Source organism: Dromaius novaehollandiae, chromosome 8 (assembly GCF_036370855.1).
Source record: "Dromaius novaehollandiae isolate bDroNov1 chromosome 8, bDroNov1.hap1, whole genome shotgun sequence".
NCBI lineage: Eukaryota > Metazoa > Chordata > Aves > Casuariiformes > Dromaiidae > Dromaius > Dromaius novaehollandiae.
Genome location: NC_088105.1, coordinates 41,612,836 through 41,636,652, shown reverse-complemented (window position 1 = coordinate 41,636,652; position 23,817 = coordinate 41,612,836). Strand labels below are relative to the sequence as shown.

General features: G+C 37.7%; 1 protein-coding gene across 5 annotated transcripts; it reads right to left on the bottom strand.

Annotated features, from left to right (window-relative positions):
* Positions 1 to 133: 133 nt before the first annotated feature.
* On the bottom strand, positions 134 to 21,749 carry SRSF11 (serine and arginine rich splicing factor 11). Of its 5 annotated transcripts, none has more exons than XM_064516356.1 (13): positions 21,631 to 21,749; positions 21,375 to 21,527; positions 14,915 to 15,048; positions 10,813 to 10,922; positions 8,652 to 8,744; positions 7,303 to 7,352; positions 5,620 to 5,747; positions 4,803 to 4,884; positions 3,541 to 3,672; positions 3,046 to 3,135; positions 2,308 to 2,403; positions 1,564 to 1,702; positions 134 to 1,486 (listed from the first exon to the last, which is right to left on the bottom strand). In XM_064516356.1, the coding sequence occupies exons 1-13, from the start codon at positions 21,732 to 21,734 to the stop codon at positions 1,361 to 1,363; spliced, it is 1,437 nt and encodes a 478-aa protein (XP_064372426.1). In that variant the 5' UTR covers positions 21,735 to 21,749; the 3' UTR covers positions 134 to 1,360. The 5 variants fall into 5 exon arrangements, with proteins under 5 accessions (XP_064372426.1, XP_064372424.1, XP_064372425.1 ...); XM_064516354.1 differs by having other exon boundaries at positions 134 to 1,460; XM_064516355.1 differs by having other exon boundaries at positions 134 to 1,457.
* Positions 21,750 to 23,817: the final 2,068 nt, after the last annotated feature.

Here is a 23,817-nt window from a genome sequence, read left to right as displayed (position 1 = left end):
AGAGATGGAGTTAAGTTTAGTTTTGCTAAAATAGGTAGAAGAGGAAAAATATAAATTCTAAATGAATGAGGTAAAGTTTCATACATTCAATTGTAGAAATAAATACCAGTACAGTTTTATAGGAACATGAGTATAAGTTTAAGGGTTTTATTATCAAAGTTTTGTAAAACAATTTCAGAAACTGTACATCAACATGGCACAGACTGTAGCCTACTTTTGTCTTTTTACCTGCACAAAAGTAAAAGCTCTGTAACTTCTGTAACTAAGAAACAGCTTGCCTAACTACTTTGCATATAACATGGAATCACTGTGTGCATAAGATTACTACTGCAGTGACAGTAAACACAAATTTATTAGTTTATACAACTTGAGATCAAGTAAAAAGTACATTATCAAGTAGACTTGCTTTTAAAAGCATACAAAGGTCAATTTTAAAATGCACTACCCTTTTGCAATGTCTGAATGAACAAATAAAACAATCTGGATTATGAAAACTGCACAAATCAACCTTTAATCACTGGGCACTGGTCAAACAGGGATTTTCACCTACCAAGGCCCAAGCAAAAGAAACGTTACGAACCATCATGACTTGGTGTTCTTTGTTGCCTGAGATGGATTTGAACTGACAGGGTAAAAAAAAGCCCTCAGAAAGGTTAGTGCATTTTAACTTTGTCAAAGCCAAACAAAACCCACCAAAAAAACAACAAAACAAAACAGAAAAAGAGCCATGTGGCTTAAAAAAAAACAAAACAAAACTATATCAGAATGCTTTTTTTCAGATGTACTGTCAATTTTTGTGTAGTCACACTTAAGACCCTTAAGTAGATCCATCATATGTTGTAGGATTTTAGAACATTTAGGATGTTTCTGCCACAATCAACATGCAGTCAGTGCATTCCCTATACTGCTCTATTACTGCAATGAATCAAATTCTAGAAACACTATCATAAGTGAGCTGATTTACTAAAGGAGATCATACAACAAACAATCCATGCCTGCTGTAGATGCATGCAGCTTTTTTACTTTTGCTCGAAGCATCACCAAGTTAGTAAAAATTGCTTGGCTATGCAATCCCTTTCGTAACAAGGATGGTTACCTTTCTATAAAGCTTTTGATGTGAGTTAGTATCAGGAGCTTTACAAACCATTTATAGCTTAGAGCTGTATACATCTAGATTTAGGATTAACAAGTACAGCATAAAAGAATCACACAGGAATGACACTGATGCACGTCTGCAGCTGTGTTCACTGCAAAGGCAAAATTTAGTCACTCATGTCCATGTCCTCTTCATGATGATCATCCCCATTTACTTTGGACTCCCTTGCTGAATCTCCACTTCCCTTATCAACTGCAGACTCCTTTATTTTAGGGGAAGACGAATCTGCCGTTTTCTTTTCTTCCTTTTTCTCTTTCTCGCTGTCATATCCTTGCTCTTCTTCGTCATAATCCCTTGTGACCTGCTTTGCCGAGATAAAAAAAAGTAAAACTTGCTTTCAAAGCCCTTGTGGATTTAAGGTTAATGCTCTAGTAAAGGCACTAAGTTAAACAGATTTTTAAACATACTTTCACATCTTTATCACTCTCGGATTTTCTTTCTCGATCCTTCTCTTTGTCTTTGCTTTTTTTTTTCTTGCTTGTTGACCGTTCCCTTTCATCTCTACTTCTCTCTTTGTCTTTATCCTTCTTTTTCTCCTTTTTATGTCTACAATGATAAAGTACGTTCAAGAATGAAAGACACAATTACACCGTTATGTAACTAGAACACAAATTGTGTCCAAACTGTTACCCATAATTCCTTAAAAATCTACAGGGAAGAGCAACAGTGTGCAAGCAAGATGTGCCATTTCTTTCTAAAATAATCGACCATCCCTATTTCTATAGCAAATAGTAAAACTACACTCTCCTATTAAGGAGCGTCCCAAATCCCGTATTTAGGATGAGGGATCACAAGACTCTTTAACCAACTTATTAATGCAGTCAGTTGATGGCAACTGTACAGAGCCAGCAGGTTAGAAACTCTGAAAATCTCCCACTTCATGTCCCCACAACACATCGCATTTGGAGCTCTTGGGCATTAAAAAAAGCTCTGTGTTTGAAGCTAATTAAACTACGATACAAGAGGTAGCAGGCAAGAGAGATCCACTCTTTTCTTTCAACAAGTCAACCTCTGGACTAGATATTAGGAAGAAGACAAACACACGCTATCTTCAAAATAACCCCACCATGATCTTTGCTGTATTTCATATATGTAAGAAATTCTCTGCTCAGACCCCTTTTTTCAGACAAGAGGCTTATTAGCATTCTGACCTTCTTGGAGATGGGGACCGTGACGGTTTCCTTTTAGGAGACCTAGGTTTTTTAGGTGACCGTGTTCCACTCCTGCTTCTTCTGCGTCGTCTTTCTCTGCAGGAAAGAAAGACCAAAGCTTGTTGGACTCCAAATACTCCTCCAAAACAAGCACAGCTCAAAAGATAGTAAATATATACTATAATTGAAAACTGGTATTTACTATTAGCAACACTGCAAAGCCAAGGCAGTTCCTGGTCATTTCTTATTCAGCCTTCACCTTCATGAACAAATTACTGTCTGAAACCTTATTAGAGATACTAATTCCTACTTCATCCACAATAAAGATGCGACAGTTTGTTCTTGTTAATATAAAAAAAACAATTCTGGAAGTGATTTTAAAAAGGACATTACACGTTATGCATGTGTTTGACTTATCCTATAAATGAGAAAAAATGGCTTAAAAGTGACCTCAAAGCATCATGCTTTTTTTGATATAGAAAAAACAGAAATTATTTTAAGTCCAAACAATACCTCCAGAAAATTTAAGTATAAAGGAAAAAAACTAAGCATCTTATAGACACAGGTAGACAGAGCACACATGCATGTGTATTTTAAGTGTCGTGCACAACCCAATATATCCATAACATGACCATCATCCTATTCAATATAGGAACATTCTTTCCATTAAAGCATGTCTTTAAAGTGGATTAAACATGCTGGAAATGCAGACTAAGAAAATTATTCAAGTTACTGTACCTGCTTGTGCTTCTAGATCGTCTAGTTGTGCTGTAGCTTTTGGGAGGAGTTTTAGAACGTTTCTTTTCTTTCTCTTCCTTCTTCTTATCCCTTTTAGTGAAATACAAATTTTAAATTCAAGACATTTTCAAACAGTTCAGCTAATACTACTACTCTTAATATATAAGGAAATGAATAAAGACATGATAATTATATTGGATAGCATATATATTTTTTTCTGGGGCCAGTCACATAATATTAACGTAAAAGATGACAATTATCTATTAATGGGTGCTGCATCTGTCGACACGTACGAAAACCATGTTAAGTGTTTTTAGGTGGCTAATTGTTCCCATTTATAGGGTAAATATAGTAAGTATTCCTATAAAGATGTTACAAGAGGTTTTATTTTAAAAGAGTCGCTAGTTCATCTTGACCTAGATTCTTTTTAAAATAAAATACTAGCATCTAAAACTTAATTTCTGGTAAGTGTACTAAATTTACAGAAACAATTACCTGGTTTTGGATGTGCTCCTAGATCTTCTGCTTCTCTCTCTAGAGTGAGATCTTCTTCGCCTTGGACTTTTAGATCGCCTCCTGCTTCTTGACTTTGAATGGGACCTTCTCCTTGATCTGCTTCTTGACCGTCTACCAATAATACAACGTACGTGGGAGTTAAATAAATTTAATTTTGATATACCGTTCAGAATTCATCTGCTCAATACTAATTGCATTGTAATGCACCCTAATACAGAAAACGGAACAAAGGAGTCACATTCAGTCCTCTGAGAAAATGGAAGGGGGAAAAAAAAAAAAAAAAGAAAGAAAAGCTGCACAACTGCTAGATGCGAAAGAACAAGTGATACTTAGATCAGTTGTCTTATTTTCCTTGTAAGGAAACACCAGTCCTATTGTAGAAGAAAACTGCTAAGTTGTGTGGGAGTGTGAAAAAAATGTGGAAATGATAAACCAAATACAAGTCAATTACTGAATATGCAAATAGCAAAGAAATGCCAATGGGAAGACCAAAGTTAAAACGGCTTTGTCATGCATAGAAGACCATTGAGATGCACTGTCTTAACTGGAGTTGACAAGTCAGCAACATAATACTGGCCTACCTAAACAGAGATAAATCTGGTTGATCTGAGATCTTTAGCCAGGATACACAAACAGACCTGATGTCCAATCAAATCAAAACCTAGAAATGCCTGGAAAACTCTTGTCCCAGACATTTCCATCAGGCAGAATTTGCGGCACGTACCAGAAAAAACAGCCCAACAGATGGACATTAATGTTTTATGCAATTTTTTGGTTTTAAAACAAATTATAATTACCATATGGAAAGAGAATGAAAAGAGGTTTAAGGAACTACTGTAAAATGGACAGCCTAAGACTGCTTAGGTGTTAACAGGAGTTAGGGCTATGCAAAACTAAGGCCTTCTGTTAAAGCTGTCTCATAAAAGAAAAAATTGTTTAAAATCAGAGTCCAAACACTGCTAGGTAAGGAAGCCATCTCGTGGGTGTCCCATTCGTATAGTTCCTGAGGTTCTTGCTGCAATAGTTCAATCTTGTGCTATCGTCACTCCCCCTCTCATTCTATATAAAAAAAAAACAGGGCTAGGCCTTCTTCTCACACTAGTTACCCCAAATCATAGCCTTAGTGTTCTTCAAAAGATTTCTCCATGTCAGTATGCATCAGTGAAATATAATTTGGAAGAAGTAATTTTGAAGGAATTGTTCCAGGCAAGTTATGTTCTTAAAGCACATAAACTAACTACCTGTGCCTAGACGAAGAAGGCGTCCTCCTCCTCCTTGAGCGTGATCTTGACCTTGAATGTCTTCGTTTTTCATCTTTTTTGTCTAGAGTTTAAAACAAAAAGCATATTAGAAAAACAAATGTATTTTAGTATTCAAAGAGATTCTATAAAGGAAAACGACCTGGGTTTCACCCTACAGACAAACAGGATAAAGAAAACCTATGGAATATTTTGACATTAGAAATTAAGCCTTATCTTTTTCCTCAAAAGATGAGGCACAGAATGAACAAAGATGTATGTGATATACATAGAAACAACGTAAAATATTATGCAAAAGTAAAGGAGTCAAACTTCAGAGAGATTTTCTTTTAAGTCAGTGTTAAGAAAATGACAGCTGTGGGACAATGAAAAGTCTTGTTAATATCTAAGCATCTCTGCCATTTTATGAACAGCTAAGGAGTCTCTCTCAGATCATTGCTCTGAATTTCCCACAAAAAGCCTCAAACAAAATGATCAGCATATATTTCTGGTAATAAAAAGAACAGAAGCTCTATTCTTTCCCCAAAATGATCAAAAAGCAGCAAAACTACATTTTCTGTGTTCTGGGTACATCTCATATTTAGTTCATCTGACATCTGTGAATGAACTGCTGCATCTCTCTCTACAGTAGGAATCTACAAAATTACAAAAATACTAACTACAAAAAAAAATACTTACTAACTTTCAGAGTAAAACAGGAAAGCATAAAGCCAATATTTTGCAGATCACTAACTCTTATCACATACTATGTCAAAACACCATCTTGAATTGAATGAGGTATTCTGTGATTTAAAATTACCTGGCTCTATAGCAGCAGAAATTAATGACTGTGCTTCTCGTACTCTTTTCATAGCTTCTTCTATTTCTTTACTGGAGGTATCTGATTTCAGACTTGGTGAAACAAGGCCTGCAGCCACGTGGTTCAACCTGGTGAATAAGAAAGAATTTTAGAAATTCAGCATTGTTTAATGCAAAAAATATAAGCCAACATTGTCAATTTGCAGTCCACCCAAAATGACTGATCTAAGTGAGTCAGTATCTCTGTCTGCCTTTTGTCACCGTTTAGATAACAGAGTTACAAGTCTGTGATGTGATACCTGTGTTGAAATCAGTGGAACAAGATACTAACACATAAGGCTCTTAGAATTCCAGTAAACTGTAAATAGCAAGAAAGTCCAGACTGCCTTGCACATATGTATTTCTAAGGACACTTTCCAGTACATCATTGTAAAATGCAATTTTGATTCTCATCACCAGAAAAAGCAACTACACAGGAAAATATATTACACTGTAGAAAGTCAGTTTCTATTTTTATAAGCTCTATTGAGAAGCCTGTAAATGATGGAATTTTAAGTTCAGAAGTTATCTGTTCTACAACTTGGCACTGAAGCAGATCAGGTATACCTAATACAGCCCTAACTGATGCTTATCTAATGCATTATCTTTGATAACTATTTTAAGTTCTTTCAATCAGTTGTGCATTTCTTATTTATAGAAATGTCAGCTTAAAATTCATTGTTCTGGCTTGCCCGTAATAGTATTAAAAACAAAGATAGTTCACGTAAAACTTTATACACTAGGCTACATCAGATGGCTTTGACATAATTTTAAAACAGCCATACTGCGTTAGGAGAAAATATTTATTTCAGTATCCTAGCTCTAGCAGCAGATAATACAACAGCAGGGCAAGCACACACTGATGTACTTTCCCGATATTCTCTCCAAAGGCTCCACCGACTTGCAGCACAAGGACTTCCTGAGGCAGATGTGGTTTTTTTGGATTTAATATTCTTAGATGGACTTTTCATCTATCAATTTGTAAAATCATTTTTTTCACTAACAGAAACTTATATCATCCTGTTGCAATGATATCAATAGCTTATCTGCACATTAACATACACTAAGCACTACAGTTCTTCCACACTTGCTGTCCCCATGCCGTACTTTTTTGAACAAAGCTACCGTTTTTGTGAATACTGAAATAAAAATTGGCAAATACTTGTTTTATCTGTTACTTGCTCCCTTTTTCCATTAAGTAACAAGATATACTGTCTTTTATTGTCTTCTAACAGCCATGGATTCTTTTATTATCGCCTTTTACAGCGACTGCTGGTCTTAACTCATTCTCTACCTCTCTTTGATTCTATCCTTGCAAAGTGCTAGCTGCACCTTTACATTATGGACCTGTGTGAAGTGACCAGAAGTGACAGATGTGAAATATGAAAAACTGAATTCCTGTCTCCGGCCAAATGAAGCCCCAGAGATGCATCAGTGTGATTCCACAGATGCAAGGCTGAACAACCTTACTTTCCTGATGCTCTTCTCCCTACCACAAGGAGGGTCTGCACAAAATCCAAAACACAAGTTTTCTCCAATCTTAACTAGACCAGGTAGGACAAAGAATGGACACTGAATCACAGAAGCGATCATTCCCAAGATCAAGTGAATTGCAATACAAGGATTTGTAAATATTGAAGCTTACTTTGGATCCACTGTGCTCATAAGTTTTAGTAGTTGATCTGCTGCAAGAGACTGTGAGGAGAAGAAAAAAAACATTAAAACAATGTTGGAGGATTTTCCAGTGCATCCTTAAAAAGATTATTATCTTCCTTGAATGCATCCTCAGCTCTGGCTAAAAGCAAAAAGAAAGTGCTCGCAAATAAAAAAAATCCAACAAGTTATAGGTGAAATGGTCCATCGTTCTCTTTCAAAATTTTGGAGATGCAAACTAGGTCTTACCACCATGTTTTGGTGTGTAAGAACATTTTTTTCCAAGAAAGCCAAACAGTGATCCTTTCCCAGGCAGGATCAAAGCACTTTAAAATAAACCCCACCAAGCTTCTGTTATTCACAGGTTATTTCTCTCGCTTTAAGAAAATACAGAGCATATTAGAGAACTAAGTTGTCTGCTCATGGGAAGCATTCAGTGTCAATTTATCAAGAACAAGCAAATTCTTCTTCTAAGAATTCCATTAAAAACATACTTTACAGCTCCTAGGAAAATCCAGACATTATTACAATTTGCCACTTGTTAGACCAATGATATATTAACAAGCCAAATGCTTTCTCCTCATTAGTTTTTGTTTTAATAGAGGCAGCCATTTGCTGATCTACCCAAATACATAAGTAGTATTGCAATCAACTGGATTAACGGACAAAGAAAATATCGTACCATCATACCAGAATTATATTTTGCTAATATGTACTTAATGCTTTTTTTTCCATTTCTTATTTCATTATCATAATTACTTTTGTTACAATATCTGATGTGCGTAGAGAGAATGCTAAATGATGGATTTCCTAACTTTGCATTAAATTATTACTATTTCTGGTATCTATAAAACGTGCTATCTGTACAGTATTTGATTGTTATATCTTAAACATTAACACAATATTCTACTCACTATTTCTTTTTAAATGAAGTCTTTCTTTTCAGTTTTAAAAAATTTACAATCTAACAAAGCCTTCTCAGAATTTTCTACATCTACCAAATGAAAAAGCCAGCCTTAATTTCTTACTATAAATACAAGATACATTCATACCTTGGTAATGTCACATATCAAATATTTCACTGTTACTCCCAGATTATCTCCTACATCCTTTTGGCATTTGATTTGGTACTAGCACAGACACTACAGCCTATCCAAACCACGCTGAGCCAAGCCTTTACTAAAGCAATGTTTTGTAACACATGTTCAAACCTAAGAACAGTAAGTTCCAGGTCTTTAATCTATGATTAAATATACTGTGAAAACAAAAAGCATCATGAATCCTAGTCATTCTACATGTGCGCTAAGGACAATAAAGAAAAATTTTAAATGTATTACGTACCTGAGAGTTTAAGTTTGCTCCAGGAAGCCCAAGAGCAGCTAGGGCAGGATCAAGAGCAGGAGCTCCTAAAGCAGCTAAAGGAACAGCACCGATCTGTAACATACAAAGCTAACAGTTAGACAAAGCCATATTCAATTGATAAAAAGCTATCAGAACAAGATTCTCAGGCATTACATATAGGGAAATTTGAAGTGGGTTTTACTTTGGCTGCCAACTAAATGAAACGTTATAATAAGGTCAGTAAATGCATTTTAGCTTTCCTTATTCATGTTATTTCAAGACTTGGTATACGATTTTTTTTTTCCTATAAATATCCTAAAATAAAATTCCTCAGCATCCCCAAAAGTGGGAAAAACAGAGAGAAGGGAAAAGAAAGAATGCTTTCCAATACCTTCCAGAAATTGTTTAAAATGGAATTCTGCCCCAGAGTTGCAATGAAAATTCATTATAAGGTTCTGAACCAATTACCTCGTATCTAAGTCAACTTAGGATTTTAAATTAATATATTTCCTGTTAAAAGGCAGTAAATCATTACATTTCTGTATGTCTCTCAAATTTGATTAAAACTGGCCAATGGGTTAAAAAGCTACTGAGAATAAATGAGTAGGATGATAGCATAAGTCTGAATTCCTTAGGAAATGAATCTAGAAGCCTCATATGAGAACTTCATTTTCTGCCTATTCAAGTGAGATGACAAATACACTGGGACAAATCTGCTAACAAAACATATGATTTTATAAGCACATATGTTGATCTAATGGTTTAGTTTTACCAAAAGGTCTTGCTCTGACTTCCTTAATTTTCACCGTCTCCTTTCTGGCTGCACTGATATCTGTGGGACCCATTTGTCAACCAATTCAACTCACTAATCAGAAAACTTATTCCTGTGCTGTCTGCACCAAGCTCACGCACTGGTTCACAAAAAGATCTGATAAGCTCCAGAGCCAGCATAAAATAAGAGGCAGGAGCATGTGGCCAAAACCAAGGGAGCAGGACGTTCCGCTTTCTGGCAATGATGAGCTCTTCAGTTAACTCACCTTTCTCTCGAAACCATACAGGCCTTCTCCCTGCAGTCTCAAAGAAAAAGTCACATCCCCACATACTGATTTCATGAACACAAATAGAATTCTAAAAAGTTTTAACCAAGTTAGATGCCCAACTCACTTTAATAATCAAAAGAAGCTGCATAACAAGCTTTAGAGATGCCTTTGAAAATCACCATCCACCACAATTTTCTGTACAATCACATAAAGTGGATGTGTTAAATTCTAAAATTGAGTGGGTTGGGAGTGGGCTGGGATTCACATTGACAGAACTGAAACTAGTTGGCTCAACAACCATTTCCAAGAATTTATATATACACTTGTTCTTTGAAAAATAAATCTTTTATATGTAATTTGTTTATTCAATCACTTTCCTGGAATTTCAAAGTTAAAGTTTAGACTTTTACAACTATATAAGATTTAAGAGAGCTTCTGGACGATTCAGTGGCAAGTACATTTTTCAGGTGATACAAAAACATAATAAAAGCTACACCAAGAAGTGCTAAGCACAAGCTGAAGAAGTACATCTGAGAGCAGCAGAAATAATGAAGCCAAATTCTTACTAATTTGCCTCTTTCACTTGGATTCTGTTCTCTAATATGATTTTTCCTGACTGAAACTTTTTCCACACTGAGTCATTCTAACTGTCCATCTTCCAGATGGATTCTTGTGTATTTAGATAAAGAGTGAATACATGCTGCATTTTTTCCCACTCAGTTGGAATACTAATGGTGGGTATCTCTCCACAGCATGCCATTTTCTTGAACTTCAGGAATTTAAGATCTTTGAGATCTCTACTGCTCATCAAATCTGGCTGAAAGTTTCCAATAGAAGAAAAGAAGGATACGAGAGATAAAACACTGAGGCCATAAGATAGCAGAAGTGCTGTATTAGGGAAACAGAAGTATTCCATCTAGCAATTTATCACCATTACGCCAAAAATCACACCAGACATCTGTAACAATACAATCCATCAAGGTATATAAAGTAAAACATTCCATTAGCCAGCATTAGTACATCAATCTATTTATGCTGAAAACAACAACAAAAAGCAAATCAGAGTCTAACAGAATACATCTAACAGTTTCCCTTCACTTCGGTCTAACTGGAACACCTACCTGAGAGAGTGGGTTGGGAGTAGGCAGGAGTCCACCTCCAGGCAGCAGACCTGCCACAGCATTAGCTGGTGCCAAGAGAGACAAAGCCTTAGTCTCATCAGGAATAACTCCTGCAGAGAAACAGCCTTGCATTAGAATGCATTCCATCTCAAAGGCAGAAAATACACAAATACACCCAGAAAATGTCTCCCTGATACACCACCTGAGTTTGTTGAAAGTACTTATGTTGGCTAAAATACAAAGCTTGTTGTCTATTAATATTTATCATTAAATTTTTTGTCAGAATGAAACTTCAATGTGTGAAAATTTGACTGTTCCTTTTTCTCTACAAATGGTTAAGTTTCTAGAGCAAAAAAATAGCACAATACACACTACTTTTTTGTTAACACTGCCAAGATTTCATCACCTGTACTCGATTTTTAAGTCATGAACCAAACGTAAGCAAGCACAGTCGGTTCTCCAGGGGTGTGCTCTCAACTTTCAAAAGCTGTTTTATGAACAACGACTCGTGTCGGCTGCTTCACTATAAAGCACACAGAAAAATCAAGATACACAAGACAAAAAAAGTTTGATTTAGGGGTTAATAATATGGTACAGTTCACTATGTTTTCTTTTACACCTACCATACAAACTTTGCAAAAATTAAGAGAAGGTATGGAAATATTTTTTGTTGAATCAAGCGTAGGGCTTTTGCTGACTTGTAAAATGAAAATGAAAGTCTCTGCAGATCTTCAAATGCACGCTGTGTATGTGTGTCTGTGGGTGGATGGGTGCGTACAGACAGTATATTGTGGCACGTTCCTTACCTGTGCAGTAAAATGCATACGTTCCGATATGTGCCACGCTTATTGTACCAAGAATGCTGCTATTTACTGCCATTTCAGAAGAAACTTCTGGCCCAAAATCTTGCAGCCAACTAAGACAAGTGTCTTATATTACTGCCTGTTCTGCACATACAACAATTTTAAGGGTCCTACTATGAAACAAGTACTTATGTAGGTATTTTTAATTCTATCCAACAGCAAAAGCCCTATACAGATGGATTAATTTGTTAATGTGCCCAAGCCCCCAAAATGAGAGTTCAATAAAACAATTTTACTATATATTTGCAAATACCAGTAGTGTTTCTGTAATACATATTAAGAAACTGCATCTCATCATAAAACATACAATATGTACAGGGCACTTAAGAGAAACTGGATAAGCTGCAGAAGAAAACTGTTGGGTGGTATTTTCAGCAGGGCCTGGTATATAGTTCAGGCTGAACCAGGGAAAAGAACTGTAAAACACAACAACAAAAAAGAAAAACCACTGTTAAATAAAGGTAATGGTTCCTTCCACCTATACTGAGAAGTGCCGATAATATAAACAAATGTATAATACACAGCACTGTTATCTTGCTTGTGTCATTGAGCTGTCATCAATTTAGATACCAAAAGTTATGGAGGGAGAGGGGGGGAAAAAGGTCATTTAGATAAAGGGCATTAATGCATCAATATATTAACATACCTACAGAGATTATGGGGTAATTTTGCATGCAAAATTATGTCTCAGAGGATATTTATAAATTATATCTAGACATTTCAAATTAGTGCAACTACAACATTTCTGGCATCTAAATACAAATCCTCAGACTTATCTTGAGACACCTCACAGAAGATCTGCATCCATTAAAAAAATCATGCATCTGATCCTCTATTTTTTAAAAAAAGTATTTAGAAATAAATAAACTACAACTTTAAAAAAAGCAATGAGGCCCCTCACCAGTTAATTTTCATGCGTCAAGAGTTTTTTTTACTGCTGCTTTGTTAGAACCATGAAATACTGCATGAATGTGTAGAAATGAAAGAAAAAGAAACAGACAAAAAGAAACAAACATTAACCAAAGAACCTAAATAACCCCCCACAGCCATCTTTAAGATTAGAGCTCCTTCCAAATCTAGGAATAGCACAGTGAAAAGTTACAATTAATACTAAACCTTACCGTAGACTTTGTGTATAGTTCTATAACACAAAGCAACAGCCAACATCAAAATGTCTGTGTATGCTAAAACTGGAGTACGCTTGTAATATAGGGGATAATTACTGCACTACACAGATAATAGACATTTACTTTAGCGACAGGCAATATTAATACAGAATTATCACAATAGAAAATAAAAGATAAAAGGGCCCAGTTCAGCACAGTAGTTAAGCATATGCCTGGCTTTAAGCACACGAGCAATTTCATTATGGTTTTAAGAATCTTGCTGTATCGTGCTTAAGTAACTTGTTGAATTGGGACCCTGGCAATACGTATTTGGAGGAAAAACTATACTCCAGTTCAGGGACAAAAGCAGAGAATACTATTACAAAACCAGGGGACATAACTTTATCGGCAAAACATATCTGTTGCGATATGCCGTATCATTATGCCAAATATATCAGCATTCTTAATCACCAGAACACCACAAGAAACAGCCCACGAGGAACTTCTTGATTTAAACAGGCCCATTAGAATGAACTACTTTATTATACTTTATCTTTACACGTTCTGAACCAAAACTACTGGGCAGGTTTCTCTATGTGCCAGATTTATCCACCATCAAGCACAATGGACAAAGTCAGACTGACAAAGAGAAAATTGTTTTATTCTTGAAGTTAAACACTAACATTCTTAAATATGGGCCTTGGAAAATATTTCAGTACTAACTCAGATGGACTGTTACTATATCATGCTTTAATGCAAAGATTAGGATAAGATGCCTTTCAACTATGCTATTACACCTAAACTAGTGAAAGCAGAAGCAGTAACAATAATTTCAGAATGTGTTCTGTACTCTCAAAAAAGTATCATCTCTCAATCACTGGTCATGCTTCCTGAATTCCTTAAATGAACTAAGTTTTTCTATTTTTTAGATTTGAGGAATACAAATCTAAGACAGCTCCCAAGGCCTCGAAAGAGAGCCTATAGCATTACAATGTCTTGATAAAAGGTCTGAACCAAGACCGTATATCAAATTTATTATTGTAGTATGACTTAATCTGCAGAGGTTTTATTTAATTCAAATGATTTAGGAAAATCTATGATTTCAGAAGTAAACCAAGAAATAGTACAGTGGAAATAAATTACTTATAAAGGAAGTCTAGAAGAGTTTAATAAGACTTTGCAAGAAGTGTTGTCTTCTCAGCAGATTGTTTTTAAGGTAAGTTCCAAAAACCCTGCTCATTGCCTTTCAAATTACTGTAACACCCTAAAACGTAAAAATAAAAAGAAGAAGAGAAAATGTAGTTAACAAGTGGTTACACCAGGAAAACACTTGGGGACTTGAGTGCTTGCTGGCCTTTAGTTAATGTCTAGAATCCCCTGTAGCTGCAGAGGACCCACTGTTTTTCAGTCATCTGGAAGGGCTTTGCATTTGCCTTCTCCACTACAAAAATCACACACACAAATAACAGAGAGAAGAGTTTATTATTTAGTGAAATTCTATAAAATATAGCAAGGCTGAATAAGAAAACTTGGAATAAAAACTAATACCAGTGCCCATTTGGCACCTCTTGGAAGATCTCACTTGGAAATTAAACCACAATTATTCAAACCCTTGGTATACTGGAATTCACAATGAGAGCGAGTGCTTTTTCAGGGAAGTTCTCAACTAAATGAAGTGGCAGCGTATCTCAAAGAAATGTCAATCTACTCTCCCATGCACTCTCAGAGAGAAACAACTCTCATGAAGAGATTTATGCATACGTGAAAATGGCAAACACTTAATCATTCAGGCAAATTTCCTTAAAATGTTGACCTGTTTGCATAAGTCCGTTTAGGAAAATGTCTCATTGAAGTTAATAAAGAGCGTAATTTGCTAATAATTCTAACTAAAATATTAATATTCTAAACTTAAGACACATATAAGAACAGTAAGAGGTAAACTTTCCACTTTCATTAAGTGTAACTAAATAAAAAAAAAAAAATTAATCCACAGGCCAATGGCAATATACCAAGGGTTTCAAAATGTTAATATCTCGTATGTTTTATATTCTTCTAAGCCTCATTCTAGTGAACTATACTGGAATAAAACGCCATCATCCGGTGGCTTCATAGGCCATTAAACAATTCACAAACCTTCTGCATATGGTACGACTATCAACGCTCTGTCAACGAATACAGTGTTTGTCAGATGCTGGGCCACAACTGCCGAGTCAGGATCATGGAACTTTACAAAACAGACACGTGACGAAACAGGCAAAGGAGAATCACTAGAAAAGAGAGAAAAAATCAATTAGATGGAAGGAAGTTTAACAGTTTCAAACTTATTTTCAAACTTTTACTGTCTCTCCCTTTTCACTGAACTAGGAAGTCATATTTGACTGCGGTCTACTTCTTTATGTAAGAATATGACTTCAGCTTTTCTATCAGACATCAGTTTTCATGACTATGGATATGAAATTACACTTCCCTGTAAAGTTACAGGAATAGTTTTACTGCCCCATTTATAACTGGAAATGAATTCTAAATTGTATTATATAAGATATATCTATGACCAGTCACCAAAATGCAAATTGGTTTGCATGTCCTTGCTATGAGAAAGGAGGCAAAGAAAATTTTGCTCAAGAAATACAAAGAGTAACCTACTGCATACACCACATAAGTTCACAAAAATGGTAGTTTTATACCCTCTGCTTTAGGCCCTAAGATTTTTTTTCCATAAGATAAACTGTAAAATTAAGAGGGTAATGATTAAAAGACCACCATGATTTTATTGTTTATAGAATTTCATGAAAAATTCATACAATTTCACAGCACTTTTAGGGTCAAACTTCCTCATGCTTCTTTTCTGGGCCAAACACTCATACAAACATAAACAGTCAAGTTCATTTTGAAGGGACGCCCACTGCTAAACATATACTTATCACTCAGTAGTAATAGAACTAATCACAAAGAAATTCAAGAAGCTTATGTAGGCAATGCTACAGTTTAAATCTCACTAATTAGTGAAAGTTTTCTAAACAAACAATGAGTAAATATAAACCTCTTCACAAGACAGGTCTGTATCTACTCCACAGCTGAAAACGAGCATCTGTCAGCAGAGCTACATAAAAATTCCTGGACACAGAAAATCCAAAAACAGAATGTGGGAGTTTTGAGCGATTTTACAGAATATAAATGTCTGTTCCCTACAACAACAGGGAAGAACTGTAGGCTGTACAAATCTCAAAAAAACAAAAACAAAGCAAACAAACAAACAAAAAACAGTGGCAGAAACAGCTTGGTAAAGGTCCAGAATGGGTTTCGAAAGGTGCAAGTTTTGCTTTAATCAGAGGTATAACCTACAAGATAGCACGAGAAACTTATGCAGATGCATCTGTGCAACAGATGAATTAGGGGCCCAGAGCAAGCACTGAAAGTAGTTACAAGTCCCTAAAAACCTAGTGCCTAAACAAGGCCTAGGTACTTGTGCTGTTCAGTTCTGCCCTCAAATAATGAGGTATAAAACAGTCTAAAAAGCGAGCTCTGAAAAACTTCCACTAATTCTAGGTGACAATGGTCTACCTTTACCAATTAGATATGCAGAAACAGTTAAAAGACTAGTTCTTCAAAATGCCTCCCACTGCCAAACCAATTTTACTTAGGTTGAAGAAAACTGACTAAGTCTTTAAGTACTGAAAGAGCAGAGTTGTCAGAAATCAGGAGACAGTCTTTCACATCAGCCAGAAAATGTCTAATATCTAATTTATGTTAGTGCAAATGCTCAGAACTATCTAATATTAACCACCACCAAGCATAGGCTCAGCCCAACATGCAAGTTATGTAAACTCAAGAACTGTCTTAAATGCATATCAGACCACATTTTAATATACTTTACATTTAATCTAATGTTAAAAACCAGATCTGGAGCCAGCACACTGCAGCTTTTATAACTGTTAAAACCAGAAACATCCATTCCATTCAACATCTTGCAGATGTAATAGAAAAGAAGGTAATATTTTGGAGAATCTCACTGAGATACAAATGAGATAATTGTTTCAATTTTCTTTATCTATTAAATACCCATCAGCTTTTTAAAATAGTTAATTTTCTTAATTTTTCTGGTTAAGAAACCAGAAGCATTGCCAGGTAATGTTTAACAAAAGTCACAGTAAATAAAAAAGTGTGGGCAGAAATCAAGGAGTTGCAGCATTTGTGAATGGTATACTAACCTAAGTTATAAAAAAATGTTAATTTATTGATAATCACAGTATAATCTTTTCAAATTTCATCTTATAACAGCTGTGATAACAAGGAAATATGAAACAGAGTACATGCCATTCATACACATGCATCACAAAACATTTAAGTACCACCACGTACAGAACAGTACAACTGGCCGAATGTACAAAGAGAACTAAAATTAATACATAAGGCTATTCCTCATGCTGACATTCAATATAAATTGGTATATTTTAAAATTGTATTTCCAATCCTTCATAAATCCAAGCTGTGACTGAGTAAAATTCTTCAAGAACAGAATGTTCACACAGCTACCAACAAAAGCACATTTTAGTTCATTAGAAAGAATGAAAATTTCAGTAGTTCTCTTTCAGACATCACACCAAAGAAAGCTGTGAGAAACTGTGATTGGCTATAGTTGGTATTTGAACAAGGTACCAACTACGAAATATAGTAGATAAATAGGACAATCTAACCCTCATGTATCTCATAGCCTCTAAAAACTCCCTTCAAAGTTCCCTCATATTGCAGTCTGTATCTTAAAATATTAAATATGTATTTTGAAAGGATGTTTCTACCACTTAAACACTATTTTTGATGTAAAAAAAAAATCAGGCTAGAGTTAACAGATTGGACATGCAACATATGCTCTTCAACATTACCTTGCTCAGTGGCATGGGGAGAAATGGGGGACACTCCCCACCCCCTACACTCTTCACTCTGAAACAGAAGTTGTCATCTTTTCCTCAATAGACCAACTATGAGTGGCAAGTGCAAACAAACTTGGTATTCAGATAGAATCCTTGTATGATGTTCATCTGCAGTCATTACAGAGAAGGTAGATGATCTTGCCAATTACTAAGTCATCCAACATATGAAAAAATATTCTTATTATAAGGTAAGTTCCAAATTTTACCAAACTTAATAGACTGAATTTTCCACCAAGTGTGCTTTCTTCTGGGTGAAATTTTGTGTCTATGAACACTTCAATGGATCATTTGTTTCTAAGAAAGAGATCAGAGAACATACTGGTCTCCCTATTAAATTTCAGTAACAGTCCTTTCATAAGTTCTTTCATTTCCAAGTTTCAGAGCAAAAACTTCAGTTTTGATGCAAACGCTAGCCTGACAGTGATACAACTTCAGCTTTGCTCAGAAAAATCCACCCAAATATAGTGAAGTTCTAAAACCACCATAAAATTTCGGTTTTCATATGTTAAAGAGAATATGCTGAAATCTAAATATGATTAGCTTATATAATATTTTTATTATAAGCACTTCCCAAAAGTCCATTCCCTTCACTTTTCAGTTTTGCCTACCATGGAGGACGAAGCTACGTGAAATACAATAGAGGCAAGAACCAGGCAACAGAGTTGGGGGAAAGCAGACTCACACTTGAATCTAGGGCTGAAGGATGGGGAAGGAAGATGGGGAGAAAAAAAGTGTAAGAAGAGATATAATTGGCTGTAGATTAAAGACATGTAATAAGAAGCTGAAGCATACATAAATGGCTGATTAAATAAACTGGGATACAGAGATGGATGAGGGAAGAGAAAGAGAAACAGAAACATAGAGAAGCTCATGCAGCCCAGATTCGGAATCCCATGAGGACAAGGTACTCCAACAGGGAACACCAGAATCAGGGTGACAGACACAGAGAAAGATCAGATAAGGAGGCAGAGCAATGGAGATGGGACTGGTTACTCGGGAATACAATGTGCAAAAAGGAATCCCAGGGCAATCAAGGACATAGAGAAATTCAGATTAGGGAGAAAATTTACATATTACACTTTATATCATGTATCCCAAAAAATGAACAGCATGGGAAGGGAAGAGTCAGGAGTGGAAGTTTGAAGGAGAGGGAATGGAAAAGCCTTAAGAAGAAACAGAGGAAAGAAACTGCCCCTATTAGAAAATACACCCCTCTCTGATGTGAAATGAAATCGGAGACTCAAACATCCCTGTCGTTTGTTAGCACCTGTGAAAAACTATGGACACAGCAAACTACTGCCCTCTGCTGACATGAGATCCCTGCGCACCCCTGCAGAGACCCGTGGTGGGTCTAAAGGAGCCAGAGCTCTTGGGACATCAACACAAAGGAAATGGCACTAAACTTCCTCAAAATAGTGACGTTACTAGCCTTAGAAAATGTCAGTTCTGGTTTCAACTTCACCAGCTTCATTTTATTTGAACTGCAGATACAGTTTTAAATAATTACATGCTATTTTTCCACCAGACCTACATTTTACAATGAAGACAACGTATACTGTTCGTTTTAGCAGCTACTCAATATTTTTCTCCATGTTCTGTGCATGACCTATTTAGTTACACTGTATTTCCTGTTTTGTCTTAATTTATTCAGTGGCTTTTCTATAGTTCTAAAAACTACAGTATTTAAGCTTTTTGTAAATACTAATTAACTGTCACAATATCCCTACAGGATGCATTATCCTTCTCTTTCATTTAGGGATCTGAACCAAAAAAAATTATGCCAAATGCTTCCACTATTTTTTAGTTGTCTGATTTGAGATATCTGATACCTGCGTCACTCAGGTTGTTTGTTTGATGTTGCATTGTCCTCATTTGAAGCATAGCCTTTGCTGAAGGCAGTCATAAAGGCAGTTACTATTTGTCTATACCAAGGAACCGACCCAGCTGGAGCCACATGAATATCAGTGCCAGAACAAAGGAGGCAGAAGTAAGCAGTTAAATACAGGACCCTACCCTTTTTTGCAGAAGCATAAACTTATAACACAACACAACGCAAGAAGCTTGCCTTAAAGACTAGTATCAAACATTACAGATACAAAGATACAACCCAGTTCTCCATGAAAACCATCTCCTGTCTTTTCAACCCAATTCTAAGAAAAAAAAATCAATCACAGGCTTTTCTCCAATGCAAATACAAAGGCAGGTCTGTCAGCAGTACGGTGCAAGGTCCTATAGGGCCAGTACTTCATGATACGTTTGTGCAAAGGAGCTAAATTAAGCTTGTACAGACAACCTCAAGTGTGGTAAAAGGAGAGTTGCAAGGTTGGGCTTTGTTTTGTTTTCTTTCCCCCCCAAGCACTTCATTCAGAAACCACAAAGTGATCTTTTAATGCATTAGTTAACATACCTGTAAAACACTACAAAGTTTCAGAAACAGAATTTACCTGTAATAATCTTCCTGAAAAATTGGAGAAAACGAAATATGAAGGAGTGAATCAAATAAAATGCATTGTTTAAAGGTGGTTCACTTTGTTTGTTGCCAAGCATTAATGGTTTTGCCATTTAAGTACAGTTAACCCAGATATTAACACCACAAACACTCATGTCAGGTACTATCCCTCAAGTTTCAGTTCCACATGCATTCTATTTTATCTTACATTTTAATTTCCAACATGAAATTGCCAACAGCCATCCCCAAATAAGAAACAGCAAGAATGCCAGAAATACTGTTTCTGAGTTTGCGTACATAACCAACTAGCAGGATGGAAAAATTTTCCCTTTTGTGCCACTAGGTATTGAAAAATGAATTATGAAAAACAGTATGTTTTGTGTTAGCTCTTCTTTTTCTAAAATGACAAAGTCTGAAGAATCTTACACATAATAAGTAACTAGAAAAACAAACAAAATCAGATTCAGAGCAAGTTCTTCAGAGTATTGTAAAAAAACTTTTTCCTAATATATGCACAAAAACTCAACACATAACCATAAACTTATATGAAACAAATCAAAGTAACACAGCCAAAATCAATGTAAATTCTTAACTGACACAAAAATATGTATTATTTGTGTATTAGTAATTAACCGCTCATTTTGCTGAGAATTCTTTGTACGGAATACACATTTTCATTAAAAATGTTTCTTTTAAGGCTAACTTTCTAAAATCTGCCTGCAGTTCTGGAGGGCAGGCAGGCAGCTCTAGAACAAACAGCTCCTATGGAATAAACTGCATTTGACAGCAGGGCCCCCGCGTGTAATCGGATGCCGTATATCGCCACCTTTTCCCGCACAGGCACATAATGCAAACATTTGAATAACGATCATCAGCTGCGATAGGCGCACAAACTCCTATAAAGCACCGCGGCTCTGTTTGAGAAGAGAGAGGACTACAGAGAAATAAGAAAGCGTCTGGCTCTGCTTGGCGTGATCGGGGCGCCCGTGAGGGCACCCCCTCCCGGCTCTGCGCGGCGTGGGTCAGCGGCCATCTCGCTGCCTCACGAAGGGAAGGGACGGGAATCTCTGAGAGGCCGCGGCCGGGGCGGAAGCGGGCCGGGGCGGCCGCGGCCTAGCAGGCCTCAGCGCGGCGGCAGCGCCGCGGAGGCGGGAGGAAGGCCGCGGGCGGGGGGCGGGGGAGGAGGCGGCGAGGCGGGCGCGGCGGCCGCACTCACTCGGGGGGGAAGAGGCGCAGCTCCTCGATCTTTCCCAGGAAGCCGAAGAGCGTCCGCATCTGCTCGGAGCTGGCGCTGGGGGAGACGTTGGTGACCTGGATCACGTCGGTGCCGCTGCTGGAAGCCATCGCGCCGCCGCCGCCCGCTCCGGTGCTACAAACACATCGGGGAGAGGCGGGGGAGCGCGTTAGGGGCGGGGCAGGCTCCGGCCGCGCCGCCCGCCCGACCCCGGCCGCGCGCCGCCGCCGCCGCGCACCCGCCGCCGCTCGCCTCACCAGCCTGCCTGGGCCGCAGTATCCCACAATCCCCCGCCGCCGCCCCCCGCGCAGGCGCGCTGCGCAGCCTCGCGGGCCCGCGCATGCGCCTGGCCCCAGCCTCCCCCGGGAACGCGCTGCCGCGGCGCACGCGCGTCCTGGCCCCTCTCGCGAGAAGCGGGAGCGCTCCGCCCTCGCGCGCGCGTGCTGCCCGCGCCGCGCGTGCACAGGGCCGGAGGGGGCGGTGCCGGAGAGCCCGGCGGTTGGCTGGGGCGGGGGGAGGGGCGCGCGCGTGCGGCGACCGTTATCTGTGAGGGGAGAAGGCGCGAGGCGGTCGCCATTTTTTGCCCTGCTGTGGTGGGGCTGCGCGGGTCGGAGTAACTCGCGGTTCCCTCTCGGTGGGTCGGCTCGCTTCAGAATTCAAGAGGGGCTTTTAAAGAACCAATGCAGAAAACACTGAGCCTAAAATACTCTTTGTGCTGGTAGCACGAGAGTTCACCCAGATAAGGGTTTGGGTTCTGTTGCGTTTTGAATCGGTCTTTAAAAGGGTGACTCTCAGCAGCCTCAGCCCTGGCCCGGCTAGTGTGGTGGTAACACCACCTTGCTCAGAATGTTCTAGGTGGGCTTGGTGATGCCGCTCAGTCAATATGGTTGTAAATTTAAAATTGCTGTATTTTTGACACTTGGGCTAGGTCAACTGGTACTTGAATTGTTTGCATTGATGTAAAGGCAAGGGGAATAGTTATTTTATATTCAGTGTATTCTGTGAAGAACATATTTGGAGTGCTGTGGAGTAATGTTTTTCTGTGGTATCACTCCTGGCATTAGGCTGCAAATAATCATATCTTAAGTGTCTAAAACTGTTTTTTAAGTAATGGGTATCAGTTATTCTAGTGGGGCTCTCTCCCCTGCACCCCTTTCCTGATTGTCCTGATTGCTGAGTGATATAAATCAGCTTCACCTTGCTTAACTCCTGCCCTTCCAAATAGATTTTTTTAAGTTTATGTTCTTTAAATAACCAGCATTTTTCTGTGGAGTGCTGTCTGGTGACTGCTAAGAAGAGATGAGACAGAAAAGAGGGAGTTAAAGAAAAATAAAAACTAAACAATCCATGGGACAAAACCTTAGACAAGAGCTGGTGCCTGAAATACGACGGTTTCTGGGTCACGTGCTTATTTATCTAACCTGGTATTTGATCCTAATCTAACTTTAAGTTGAACAGAAACTCTTAATAGAAGCTTTTTTTCAGAAAATAAAGTGTTTGAAACACAAAGCTGGTACCTGAAAGTGAAAAGAGCTAAAACTACAAACTTCAATGACTGAGGGGGAAATACACATAATTTTTCATAACCTGCTCATTTTTTACTGCTTTAAAGGAACTACTGGTAGGATTAGGCAGATGCTGATCTGACTCATAGAACAGAAACAGTGACTGGGCTCTGTCTTACTTAAGTATTGGTAGGGAGCTAGAATTTTTCGGTCTGTAGTATTTTGATTTACTTTGCAAACTCTAGACTAAAGCTTAAATGAAAATAGCTTTCTATTTGGCATACTTTGTATATTTAAAATATTTTTCCAGGCTATTTGGTCTGGATTCGAACTGCAAATATCTCATATATTCAGTGAAAATAATTGTCAGTCCTTTATGACAAAGGTGAAGGCTTTAGTAAAAAGAAATGGGAGAGAGGAAGGGAGGGAAATGAGCTCTGAGTAATACAGTATGCACAGTTGCACCTCATCTATTGCTGAGTCTGCTTTTGTAATAATTAGTAATACTTTTATGTTTTGAGTTCTGTGGTGAAATACAATTTCTAGTCTTGCTTCATTCGCGAGGTGTCGCAATTCAAAACTTGTACGTGTTCATTCAGCAAATATCCCAAATGCCCTTCAGGGAAAACAAGGGAAGCGCTGCTGCTGAAGAGCACAGGATTTCCATTTGTTGGGAGAAGTTATAGCTTAAATTTCAAGCTAAGCTGAACTGTTTAAAAAAAAAAAAAAAAAAAAGTTCAGTTGGTGACCGAAATCTGTACAGAAATGGTTGTTTCTGTCTTGCCCAAAAGTAACAGTCTTGCCGTTGATTTTTAGGGGGACCCGGAGGCGGCTTCCTCGTGAAGGAAAGAGGTGCCGAAGGCCGGGCCGGCGCCCTTCGGGCCGGAGGCGCTGGGTGAGTCCCGGGGAGGGAGCCGGGG

What these genes read in the sequence shown, in the direction of transcription:
- SRSF11 (XM_064516354.1), bottom strand. Translation starts at nt 21,734, where the DNA reads ATGCGCGGGCCCGCGAGGCTGCGCAGCGCGCCTGCGCGGGGGGCGGCG. An exon ending in CTGCGCCTCTTCCCCCCCGA is followed by an intron (nt 15,049 to 21,374) that starts GTGAGTGCGGCC and finishes TCTCTTTTCTAG; the next exon opens with TGATTCTCCTTTGCCTGTTT. An exon ending in TTCTGCTGCTATAGAGCCAG is followed by an intron (nt 4,885 to 5,619) that starts GTAATTTTAAAT and finishes TTTAAACTCTAG; the next exon opens with ACAAAAAAGATGAAAAACGA.